The following is a 13809-nucleotide window of genomic DNA, read 5'->3' as shown; positions in this document are numbered from 1 at the left end:
ACATCCATGAAGTCCCTCACAGAAATAATTAAAAACCTTGAGGCCCGTGGGATAATTTGTCCAGTCCACAGCACCTTCAATAATCCGGTGATGGGGATTTTGAAACCAAACGGCCAGTGGAGACTCTGCGCTGACCTGAGGGAGCTAAACAAATGGGTCCACACTTCCCGATGGCCTCTTCCCTATATTGACCAAGGGCTGGCCCAGATCCAGGGGTCAAAGGTATACACTGCCATTGACCTGACCAATGGGTACTGGACCGTACCTGTTAGTAGGGAGGACCAATACAAGCTGGCCTTTACATTCGGGGGGCAGCAGTGCACTTGGACCCGGACCCCCTTCGGATGCATCAACTCCAGCAATGAATTTAATATCTTCTTGCATAAGGCCATGCCGACTTGCGTGAAAGAGGTAACCTGGCCTATGTAGATGATGTTCTAATCAAAAGCTCAACTGTGGAGGAACACGTAGCGGAGATCCGTTATGTTCTGACACAGTTGAGGGCTCCCGGAGCAAAACTATCTTTCCAAAAGGCACAGTGATGCAGGACTCGTGTCAATTTATTGGGGCATGAGATAACTCCTGAGGGTCTCTGTCCCCAGGAAAAGAAATTAGAAGCACTCCTGAAACTAAAAGACCCCACAACTCTGCGTGAGCTAAGGAGCCTACTTGGACTGACTAATTACAGTAGAAAGTTCATTGAGGATTACGCAGAGATCACAAGACCCCTGATCCATCTGTTGAAGGGGGGGTCAAGTAGGAGTGGGATCCAGAACAAGCCGGCGTAGTAAGACAACTCAAAAGAAGCCTCTCACAAGCGCCTTGCCTAGTTTACCCTGTCAAAAGCAAGGAGTTCTTCTTGGAGACAGGGTTCTCAAATACATGCTTGACTGCAGTATTATACCAAAAGCATGACAAGGTCAATAAAGTCATCTCCTCTGCGAGAAAGACTTTATCCTCTGTGGACGAAAAATTCAACAATTGTGAGAAGGCACTGCTGGCAACGGTTTGGGCATTGAAGAATTACCGCCCGTTCATCCAGGGGAACACATCATAGTGGAGACTCCACACCAGCCTCTTTGCAATATCTATGAAGTGACAGAATCCGGGCCGGAAATGTGAGTAATTCCCAAATTACTCCCTGGATTCTGTCAATGCAAGGCTTTCCTATGGAGGTCAGATATGGCCAAAACAAGAAGAGTCCCCTCACGCAAGGTCTGGCTGACTTGCATGATTGTGCCAGAGAAAACTGTCTTGAGGATGAAAGTCTTAAAATCAAGGACAACATGGAGGCGTACCTTAATTCCCCACACAAAGTCTATGAAGATGACAAGTGTGAGGGAATGCCCACTGTCTATGTGGATGGGTGCTCCTCCCATGCTGAGAACAGCGGGGAAAAGGAACTTGTGGCCGGCGTGGGGAATGCCTGGGTGAACGATGCCCCAGAACCCTCCACTGGGTTCCAAATTGGTCCCCGTAGTAGTCAAGTGGCAGAGCTGATGGCTGTGCATCAAGCCATCCTTACTGATGTCCAACACCAACTCCACAAACTGGTAATAATCACTGATTCAGATTATGTCCAAAATGGGTTCGTGGAGCACCTGGTTAATTGGAAAACAAGAGGCATGCTATGTGCTAACAATAAACCACTAAAAAATGGAAAATTAATACAGAATATTGATGATCTGGTCACCTCTAGTGGGATGCCCATCTACTGCAAAAAGATCAAGGGCCATTCTAAAGTAGAGGGACCAGATAAAACTGGAAATGACCTTGCTGATCAGATGGCCAAAACCAGAACCATTCTAGGGCATCTACTTGAGATCGAGTCCCTATTGGGGGAAATCCAGGTCACTGCTATCACTAGGTCCCAGACAAATGCTCACAATGAACTCTCAACTGCCCAGTGGAGTAAGGAGACCCCAGATGCTGATTTGATTATAGCTCAAAAAGGGAATCCAATAATTGGTAAGTTTTATCAAGACATTGAGGACCCTGAGAACTTTCCTCTGACGGATACTGATTGCATTGGGAAAGAGGACCTCAGAGTGTTGATGAAATGTCCAAAAATGTTCAGAATCCAAGACGGTTTGTTGGTAAGGAGATCCATATCTGGCTGTGACAAGTGGGTGGTCCCTACCTCATTCCGAAGCCTGATGCTAAGTCACACCCAAGATGCGGCCACAGCCGGTCATCGGGGGTTTCATACGACATTAAAAATCTTGTGAGAGGTTGCATACTGGCCACACATGGGGCAGGACCTCGACCAATACATGAAGGGGTGTCTTGTGTGTGCACAATTTCAGCCAACATTTCTCACACACCATGCTCCACTCCAAAAGAGTGGGATGACACTGCCTTGGTCAGATTTACAAGTCGATTTCCTCGGGCCCGTGATTCGCTCCTCTAGGGGAACAAGTACATGTTAACCGTAACATGCTTGTTTACTAATTGGGTGGAATGTCTCCCGGCCCCAAATTGCAAGGCAGAAACAGCAGTTGCCCTGATGATCAATCACATCTTCTCGCGTTTTGGACTACCCCAAAGGATTGAGTCAGACCGAGGTAGTCACTTCACCAGCGAAGTGATGACAAAGATGTGGGAGATACTTGGGGTAAAAAGGAAATTACACATTGCATACCGCTGTCCTCTAGTGGTGGAGTTGAGAGGTACAATAAAACCATTGTGAGCATATTAAAAAAAGTTTGTGACAGACTCTGGGACAAGTTGGGATATTCGATTACCCCTTGTCCTGATGGCCATCAGATCTACCCCTTCTTCTGCAACAAAAATGTCTCAATTTGAGCTGATGACTGGACGAAGGATGGTGCTATCCCAGCATCTACTTTACAGAAACCAAGAGCAGACCTTGATAACTGCCTCCACAACTCATGAGTATGCTGAGAATCTGAGAAAACACCTTCAACATGCTTTTGCGTATGCTCAGGGGAATCTAGAAAGATCTGCAGACAGTATGAACACCAACTATGACCTTAAGACAACTAAAAAAGGAATATCAAGTAGGAGACAAGGTCTACTTGTACAATTTCCAAAGGAACCAAGCCAAGGAGCGCAAATTTCTCCCAAGTTGGCAGGGTCCTTTTGAAATTGTGGACAGAATCTCACCAGTCACCTACAAAATCCGCATCCTCAAGGGAAATTTGACAGAAGGGGAAGACAAGTGGCTGCACTTAAACCAACTAAAGAGTTGCCATCCCAGGCATACTTTGTGGCAAATAGAAGAGCCTACCGGAAACCCAGAGGGGGAAAATCCGGAGATCTAAATAAATGATTAAATGTTCATTGATTACATGCGAGGGAAGTGTTAAGACCATTATTGAATATGCGGGGAATATTGTCAATTGTTATTAAAGTCATGCATATGTCTCACTGCTGAAGTCCCCCGGGGAACAGTAGTGGGGAAATTTCCATAACCGTGCTATGTTCTGTTTTCTAGTACTGGAACTAAATCCACCTAATCACCAAGGAGGAACTCCTCGGGGACCGGGAGGGAAAACCCAAGAGATCTGGAGTGTCGCTCCACACTTCCAACTAGAACCGGCGAGGAGAGCGTGTCGCATCAATCGCTGATGGGAGAAGCAACCGGATTTCTTCACATGGACCGAAGGAAAAAAAAATCCCACGTGCCCGACTCCCCCACGACTGGACATCACGATGAAGTTGGGGGGGGGGTGTGTGGGATATTTTTACCCATGACAGTGTGCGCCCACTACACCCCTTTTCGAATGGGGGAAAGGAAACTGCCAAAAATGGATGTGTTAAACCCTGTGCGCACCGAATCTGCAAAACCGTGCATAGTTCATAAATCACAAAAGGCTGCACACCCTGCCACACAAAGTCAAAGTGGATGTCAAAAGAGGACTCACTAAATGTCAGTGGGTGCTGCTACCTGTCACATGAAGCAAGGCCACGCAAGGGCTAAAATCCGAAAATGCCTTAAAATACAGCTTTCCTAATCAATTACGACCTTCAAAGTACTGTTTTGGCGCTAAATACGGTCATTTTCCCAGTGAACTATTGAAAGGAAAAGTGTGTTGAAATCACAGATTCTCCAGGTGGTGACTACAGCAGCTAAGAAGTGCATTTTCTGAAACACCAGTCCAGCAAAAACCCAGTTTAAATGGGTTTCTTTTTCCTGAAGAAATTGCCAAATTCACCTATTTAAAGCATGTTTGTGAAGGGCTTAATTCTTGTAAATTTTCAGATCCCTTGTAAACTGTTGCATATTTTTATTTGTGTAAAATGAAAAGACTTTAAAGTAAAGCAACCCAGTATTGGAATTAAGTAAATACTTTAATCTGAGCTGACAGTACCAGCCTGGGAAAAAGGACACTTCAAAATTGACACTCCCTTGCTACAGGAAGCTTTAATGGTTCCCGCATATTAACAACAAGGAGCACAATGGACTCATTAGACATTCGTCTTTGGGCTGAGCCAAGAACAAAAGACAGGCTGAGTATTGACCTCTGCTGGGGAGGGGCAGGATGCTTCCCTCTTCACCCCACCCTGATCAAAGGAATGTGACAGCTGCTGCCTCGGAAGGGGAAGTTACAAAGGAGAACTTTGATGTTTAAATCCTTATTTGTGATTAAGTTTGAAACTCTTTACCTGTACAACCTGAAGGAGGATACATTTCAATATTGGTAGATGTTAACCTCATTTTAGGCTTTTGCTTTGAAAACATTGATGAACCCTATACCACCTAAGGAACCAAAGTTACAGGTAAAACCTGATTGTAGCAGAACTATTAATGTTGCAAGCCTAAGATTGTATATTCATGTTCCAGTTATAGTCGCCCAGATATGTACCAAATTAGAAATTATTAGTCCAGACTGTTATGGTTAAAATTGAGCAAATTCTACAGAATGACGAAGGCAGCTCTCACAGAGATGAGGATTGAATGTGGACATAACCCATCAAATATACACTGTATGTGTCCAATGTTATTGGGGAACATAATTTTAGAAATGTACATTCGTGCAAAAGTTAAGTTTTGGTTTAAATCAATGTGGGAGTTCCTAAATCCCATCATAAAGATGACAGCTCTTTTCTGACTGCCAGCCAGAACAAGGCAAGTGCCTGTGGCCACTAACAGCCATGGGGGGGAGTTTCTAAATTCTGCTCACACCATAAACTTTTTGATGTCACTTGGTAAGATAGGAACTTCACCACACATAACGGATACTGCTTCCTGAACACATCCAGATTTCCGCGCCATTCTATGTTCCTGGTTTCTTCATCTTATCCAGAACTCTTCATCTTGTATCTGACTCCAGATTTCTTTGAAAATCCAGACCTTAGCATTGCTGAACTTTTTCTAGCTAGACCCAAATTCAACCATCCCAAACTTGAGGGGATTTAATTCTGATTCAATCTGGCTTGCTACCATTAAGGCTTTCCCGCTGAAACTTGCATCCTGCTAATCTGCCATGTCCAGTGACCAGAAGGGCCCATCCAAATCCAGTCTGAGCTGCAGTCCAAAATTGACCAAAACTGCCCTGCTGATTGATCCCTCCAGAAGTGCCCTGCTGCTGCTAGACCTGACCCGATCCAATGACCAGAGCTTTGATGGTCCAATATTAATCACAAGGGACTTTAAGTATTAATAGGAAGAAAAGTGACCCATAGTATATTTGCATTGTCTTACCCCAATCTCAACCCATCCCATCTTTAACTTCAGAACCCTAGTATTGTCAGAACGATTCTTGCGCTGATTTTTCTCATTTGTTTTACAAAACCATAAGTTATTAGTGATTTTGAGTAACTAAAGTAAAGCCCAGAAAGAAACATGGTATCCACCACGTGAAGGGTTACGCTGGCCATGTAACTGTGGAGATTCCCGGGTGGCATTCTCTTTTTCATAGTCATTAAAATAGTGTAATAAAACCAATCTGTCATTTTAAAACCAAATTTCTGTTTAATTTTCGCACCTTTTTTTGCTCTCACTAAAACCTCCATAACTTCTTAAATTGTATAGATAGAAACAAAATTTCAACTCTCACTGATATCTAAAACCCTTATTTATTTATTTATTTTTACATTTATATAGCGCACTTGCAGCCCAAGGGCATCACGGCAATGTTACTTGTGGCAGACCTTAGTTACGAAAAAGGTTACATACATGTGGTGGAAAACATATCATGAGTACAGTTCCTTTCTGAGCTTGTGGTACATTCTCTTTACATTTTATACACATTCAAATATAGATATTAGCTGCAACATGAGAATGGGTAGGGTTTATGTCTTTGGTAGGTTTAGTTGAAGAACATAGTTTTCAGTGACTTACGGAATACTAGGTGGGAGACTTCAGCTCTTAGGGGTTGTGGTAGGGCATTCCTTAGCTACATCTACAACCAAATACCGCATTGTGGAACAGTGTATTTGACCCGTTTTTATCAAAAATTGCATAGTGAAATTTTGCAGCAAATTTGCAGTTTTCAAAAGTTTACAGTATCTTTTCCCCATTTTTCAATCCCATCCCAAAGTGTGTACTGTTGTTTATATTGTAGCTCATGTTTGTTAGGACCTGTTTAGTGTTGCTTTCCTAAGAACTTTGCTCCATTTAAGCATTTTTACCTACTTTGCATTGTGTCACAAAGCCATTTTCACCTGTCATTTTTAAAAGCGTCAATTTCCAAAAACGGTTTTCTCTCTTGTTTGAGGAAGGAAGATTGCATTTAAACTCTAGACATTGGCCCTCATTGCGACCTCGGCGGTAGCCTTGCCACTATCGGCATTACGAGTTGGCCCGTTGTTTGCTCCCTCTTCCCCTCGCGGGAAGAGGGGAATGGCCCCATAGGGGGCCATTACGAGTTGGCCCGTTGTTTGCTCCCTCTTCCCCTCGCGGGACCCGGTAAGCATGCCTGGTTTGACCAGGGGACCTCGTAATGAGGCGGTACAGGGTAAACAGCGCTGGCACCTTTTATGGCGCCGTTAACCCCGTACCGCCAGGGTCGTAATGAGGCCCATTGTCTTTCATTCCTGAATACCTGCTGATTACTGACATCTGTGTAGGATTGCTCATTTGTACCTTAAGAACTTTGCAGGGGGAAATATTAACCTAAACGCTATCTGTTCACAAACCAAACTGCTATTTTTCCTGTGTGTTACATTCTGCATTATTATAAGTGAATTCAATTACTTAACTTATTTTCTGATTTGTATTGTCACCCCTTGGTGATTGCTAGGCCCATATATATATATATATATATATATATATATATATATATATATATATATATATATATATATATATAAAAACCTGTGTGATTTGAGCTTAAAATAAGTAAATACATATTTACCTTTACAAACTAGCCTAATTCCTGGTACACTGTGACCTGGTATTTTGAGAAGGGTGTGATATGAGTGGTATGTCATTCAGAATATTGAACCTATAGACACAAATAAATAAGTATTTCATTGCGCACTACATGCTAGGCGAGACCTGGTGTGCCTGATTGAAATCCTTAACAATTGTCATAGCTTGCTCCCATCTTTAGATTTAGGATTAGATAAGCATTTTTCAAACCCAATTGAAGTTCAGTAAACACCCTTGAACTGTGATCACTTGTGTCTGTCTTAATTTTTGATACCATGCCTTCCTCACAGAATCCTGTACAAGCGGTAAAAGCTATATTCTGAATTCAGGGCAGCAAAGGGGAACACACTACCTCTGGATTGAAGGTCTTGTGGGCAATTATGTAAGCAAAGCATAACACACTTATTGTGGGAAGGACTAACTCTGCAGCACATGACCCGGCAGGGCCACACATTTGCTCTTTTTCTTCAAACCTAGAGAAGAAAAAGTGTCTATAAGCTCTGGCCTTATACCACGCACTGGCATGTTAACATTATACAATCTTACCCATCTTTCTCTGAGGACACTAGGAATATCTGAAGAGCACAGGCTGACAGAATAATTCATGACCTCTTCAGCTCTCCTACACACTTAAATAATGTCCAACATTTGATAACCTTTAAGAGGGGGCGATTTTGCACCAGAAAGAGGGGGTGTGATTTTTACTCATTGGCTTGCAATGTAGTGTAGTACATAGTAGTACAAATGATCTGTGCAAATGGCGACTTTCCTTCCTAAAATTGGAGATCTTTCAATCCCACTGCTTTTATTTGCTGACAACATTTTACCATTAGATAGTACTCAAATTGGGGTACAACAAGCACTAAATAGGTTGAGTCAATATTTAAAAACAAATATTTTGCAAATTATCCCCTTTAAATCAGCTATTTTATCCAGTAAACCGAACAATGGTACTATTGGTTGGAACATTGATGGTAATCAACTTAATGTAATTCCGCTTCTTATTTACTTGAGAATTCCAATAGATGCCAAACCTAAATCCTCTGGTATATTATTTCAAACTAACTCTGCATTTACTCCCCTTTTTTCACAAATGAATAAAATAAAAGCTAAGTGTTGTAAATATACATACATTCCTTCCATTGTATATGGTTTAGAGACTATACTGTTTTTAGATCTGAAAAAATGAAATCTTTTGGAAGGGAGTTTTTGGAGAAAATTGTTAATTTTACCAACTGTTTGTCCTGTGGTCCTTAACGCCATGAATTGGGAATTTATTCCTAGTGTTCTGTTATTTTGTGGAAAAGATTGCATTTATTTGCAAAGATTTTAGGTCCACCCAAAGTACTCAGTATGTGCAGACCTAAATCGAGTCATTTTGAGAAATGTGTGTTTTGCGTTAAAAACTTGTATAGCTGATTGTAACAATGTGTTACTGGGACTAGACAATCGGCAATCTGTATTAGAGAATTTAGCAAAAGCAAAGGAAAAATCAGATTATATGAGTGGTGTAGTCACCATGATCAAGTAATAAAATATAAATTCCATTGTGAATATGGCAACCTCGTCAGACTTTATAATCCTACTCTACCCAATGTGGAAAGGTTTCCAGATCCTGCACTTTGTTACGTATGCATGCGATTTTGATTACATTTGTTAGGGACAGTTGATAGATGGGGGTCGTTATGGGGGACTCACTACAGACAACATGGTTTGCCATTCATGCTCTATTCCAGCAAACTTTGAAACACTGAAACATTTTCTGATTTATTGTGATAACACCTTTGCATTAAGAGATACATTCTCTGGGGAATTCGTTCATGACTTCAATCGCTTGGTAACAGAGGAGTTCTGGCATGACTTGCTGGTAGGCTCGCAAATCTCTTGTTTTAGCTTTTTCTTTATAGTAATCCATGATCGTATAGGAGAAGATTGTAGTTATAACATATGAATTACGGTGGTCGTTTTATCTGATTATTCTCTACTGATTCATGTTATTCATTTTGCTTTTTTCGAAAACCTTGTCGTGTTAGGAATGGTTATACATTATGATATTGTGAAACTTTTTAAATAAATTAAACACATAAATATACAATTGTAAACTATCAAATTTTGGCCCGAAAAATTGTAAGTCTTCCTCCAAAACATTAACTGCTGAACCCATATGCATGCATTAGTATTGGCCGACCCCCCAAGCCCTCACCCGTAATAATTGGCTCACAACTTGTGTCAAGTGTTGGCAATAAAAGGCCGTAGGATTTTATTGTACAAATATGGTTATGGCAATACACAATATCACATATCATAATAGTATCATACTTTTGGACACCGGGTACTGAGGTTACCCCCTCTGGCCCGTGCCCGCCTTCTTGTGTCCCACAACTTGTTTGTGGGCACCGTACAGTGCCCTGTACTTCTTTTTGTTCTTCTTCTTCCTTTTTGTAGGGTGGGAGGGTTCTGTGGTAAAGAAGCAAAAGGATTTGGAAGACACTGAGTAAACAGTGAACCTCCTGTTTGTTTGGGTCCCGTTCAGGGTCCACAAACAGATTGTGTTTACTCAGAGCATGCTGCTCTTATTTATAGGACCCAGGGAGGCCCTGGGTCTTTGTTATTTATGTAGTGGGGGCTCTTGTCACAGCCCCCGGCCGGATAGCCGACTGTCTGGCCCGCTAATGGGGGCAGGTCTTTGAACCTGGGCCATGCCTGACTGTTGGTTTCCTTATGGTGCTTAGCACCTTGCTGTTTGGAGGAAAGGTGAGGTGATTGTACCTTCCTTGGCTTTGTGCTGCAGAGACTGCGTGTCTCTGCAGCTGGGGGGAGGAGAGGAGCAGGCTGAGATAAGGTTGTGACTGCCCCTCTCCCAGGGTGCTGATGGTAACAGCAGTTACTCTGCCCCGCTTTTGGGATGCCCTACAGCATTGCCCAGAACAGTTGGTCATTATGCACGCTCGTGCAAGTACGCACACACACACACACACACTACACTCTCTTCCTCTCTCTCTCTCTCTCTCTCTCTCTCTCTCACACACACACACCCCACACGCCCCCCACATCCCCCTCAATAACCCTGAAAAAACAATTGCTTTGAGGAGAACAGAAAGACGAGAAGGCATTGAGTTGGCAGACATTTATCGAACGTTGTAGACAGACTCCTAAAGGCATGCATGGTATCATGTTCAGGAAACTTGCACCATTTTAGCTGGATTATTCTTTAAACTGCAGCCTTTAAAAGAAGCTACAAGGTGTGCTTAAGTAAAGGAAGTGTATCACGCCAGACAATGTATGAACTTGAACCAACAGAACCATTTATCTGCCACATGTTTACAAGGCATAGTCTGCTTGAAGTGGAAATGCAAATAGAATAAATATATAAATTATGAAGGAACGAAAGGGCTTGCAGAGACGCCCAACATTCCCCACACCAGAGAGCGGAAAGAACAGAACAGGCATTGTTTCCCCCCTCCATTCATTCACACAAAACAGGTGCAGCAGCTGCGCCACGCGAGAGACCTTTGAAAGGCAGAGGAATTGAAAGCCAGCATGGGCCCCCAGGCGAAGAACCCCACAGCCTTGACAGACCCCAACCATTCTCCCTACCAAATGAACTGGAAAAAAGTGATGGCTCTAGCTGCGCCCTTTCTGGACCACTGGAGAGAAATGTGGGTCTATGGGGAGGGCCTGTGCTCCATTTCGTATTCCATGGTGCAAGGTTACACAGAGGAGAAAGGTTGCCTTGCCGCTCCCAGTGGAAACAGGATTAAGGGAGGTTTCAAGTCTAAACGTGTTTCGTAGTAACTGGAGAACAGTTCCTTACCAAGAGTAAACTGAAGAAAGACTTTATCATTCGGCGCCAGTTCCCGGTTAAATACCAGCTTCACAGTGAACTCTTGGCCCCGACGCACCAGCAGGCATGAGTGGGCGAATTCATCCGTGTGGTGAAACAAGCTGTTCGTCTGCAGTAGAAAGTCGACATTGGTGATTTTCAAGCCCGACTCTGCAAAACAAGTGGAAAGAGCAAGGGATCAAAACGTTGTTTAAGAAAGTCACGTGCTATTGCTCCCAATGTCTTAAGGCCACATTAATCAATATTAAATGTACTGCCTTATGGCTTTCAAGTAAAAGTTGAACTTCACAATGTTCTAAGGTTACCGGGCGACTTTATGTCATTGGGGACATATAATTCCAGCCCTGGGCTTTGCTTTTTCTTTAGTCCATAACATTCCATTGAACTGACATAGGACTGCAACTTCTATAATTAAAATGATAAATAAATAAATAAATGCCCATGATTCTGGCAGGCTGTCCCTGATGACATGAAGTCATCTGGCAACATTACAATGATCTGACACGTGTTTTAATGTGTATTATATATTCAGAACGCACTGTAAATAACTCTGGTGTATGCACTATTTCTCTCAGTTTTAGTCTCTTTGATTATTTCCATTTATTTTGGTTACTTTGATGACTCAGCCATTAAAATACCTGCTGTAAGAGTACACGTTCTAAAAAATACTGTAGCGCTAAATCTCCCAGTCCTTTTTAGTATTAGCTATGCTTTAGCACCACCTATAGCCACAACTTTACATTAGGCTACAGCTAAGGTTAAATGGCGAATGAGGCAGGTTTATTTATTTATCAACCCATTGACTGCCCATTGTCATGCTAATCCCTATGGCCATTCCCACCCAAAACACATTGTACTAGGATTTCTTTAGGCTAGCTTTATCAAGTCTTACCATGAATTGGTCTGGCTATCTTCCCAGAAGTGTTCTCTGTTTCATTAACAAGGGTGGCCTAAATATCTGTTCACCAGAGCACAGTTTAGAAATCCATTCGAACAATAAGGCCCCTTGAAACTACTATGGTGTTGATTTTGGCACAGTGAAAAAGCCTATTAACATAAAGTAACATAACATAATATAGCATAACATTGTGGATAAATATCCATGAGTTACTCAGCCTAAATTCAAAAAAGATTCTGGAAATCAGTCCTTTTTCAATGAATACCTCATGCTTACTGTTGAAAAAAGACTCAAGGAGATATTTAACATATAATAATTTGACATTTCAGCTTATTGTACGCTCAGCGGCAATCTCTAAGGTTGATGCTCTACCATATCAGAGTCTGTTACAAGCTGCAATCCAATTCATGCCTTCAGCTGACACAAATTGTATTTTGCTGCGCAGGTGTGCAAGACTCTGGCCAACCATCCGTCGGGCCTACACTTCCGCAATGCAGATGCAATTTCCAGGCACAGTGTTGTGCGCTGCAGTTGCGCAATACCCTGGCCCACCATCCGTTGGGCCTACACTTCCGCCATGCAGATGCAATTTCCGGTGATGATTGAATAAAGTCCGGGTACCAAAGCCCACGCAGGCAAAGGGCACGCTGTTGTGCACCACAGGTACATAAAACGCTGGCCACACATCCGTCGGGCCCACATTTCCGCCATGCAAATGCAATTTCCGGCGACAACTGAATAAAGTCCAGGTAGCGAAGCCCACACAGTCGAAGCCTGCACAGGCAAAGGGCCTGGCGTTGTGCGCCACAGGTGTTACGCACTGTGATGTGGCGCCCACGGGTCTCTGTATCTAGAAACTTGATGTGGCACCCATCCAGGCCCATGACCGCTTGCATCAGGTAAGCGCATTCGCGCAACTTACCGGACCGGCCCACTACCCCTTGCATCAGGCATGCGCACTCTCGCAATGTGCCCTATAGATTTCACCCACATCTCATTTACAGACATCATGGGACCCTCAGCCGTCCACTCCCCATCCATTAGAAATGATCATCTCCAGCTTCGACCTTGGAAATCCTTCACACCTTAACACTCCCTCCACAGCACCACCCACCATCCACACTAGAAACAAGCTCCTCCGCTTGTGCACAAGGTACCCAGACCACCCACCCACCCCTTAACACCACATTTGCTCATCTCCCCACCCCCCCAGTGGCCACACCAAAAGAGACCCTTAAATGTGCCCATATCAATGCCAGATCAGTCCCTGCGCACGTCCCTGAAATTCATGACCTCCTGACCTCCAATGATCTCGACCTGCTCGCCATATGCAAAACCTGTCTCCACCAAACTGCAGGCCCTGCATTATCTATTCCTACACCCCCAGGATATGCCATCCTGCGCAATGAGAGAACCCACAGTAGAAGTGGCGGAGTCGCACTAATTTACAAAATCACCATAGCCATCAGGGTCATCAACAATTGCCCAATCTCAATCTCAAACTGTGAGATGCTCTCTACAAAGTTCACTCTCTCACCCACCAATACTGTCAGTCTCCACCTCATCATTTGAGGAAGACTTCATGCAAACTCTTAATCCCACCATCAAGCCCAGTTCAAAAGTTCTGATCTTAGGAGACCTCAAACATGGCCTCTATGACACCACGGACACGCATGCAAAAAGCCTAACCACAGCGCTTGACCACGCCAGCTTCACAAAGCGAACAAA

At 43.3% G+C, this 13809-nt stretch overlaps 1 protein-coding gene across 1 annotated transcript in view; it reads right to left on the bottom strand.

Moving 5' to 3' along the window:
• Positions 1–13809, bottom strand: part of TGM4 (transglutaminase 4) — a 191050-nt gene that overhangs the window by 155864 nt on the left and 21377 nt on the right. The window contains exon 2 of the mRNA XM_069648311.1: positions 11154–11333. Within this exon, the coding sequence (XP_069504412.1) occupies positions 11154–11333 (180 nt within the window). The remainder of the gene's footprint in view (positions 1–11153; positions 11334–13809) is intronic.

Source organism: Ambystoma mexicanum, chromosome 2q (genome assembly GCF_040938575.1).
Source record: "Ambystoma mexicanum isolate Mex_15411 chromosome 2q, UKY_AmexF1_1, whole genome shotgun sequence".
NCBI lineage: Eukaryota > Metazoa > Chordata > Amphibia > Caudata > Ambystomatidae > Ambystoma > Ambystoma mexicanum.
The sequence above is the reverse complement of the archived record's forward strand: the minus strand, read 5'-3'. Positions and strand labels throughout refer to the sequence as shown.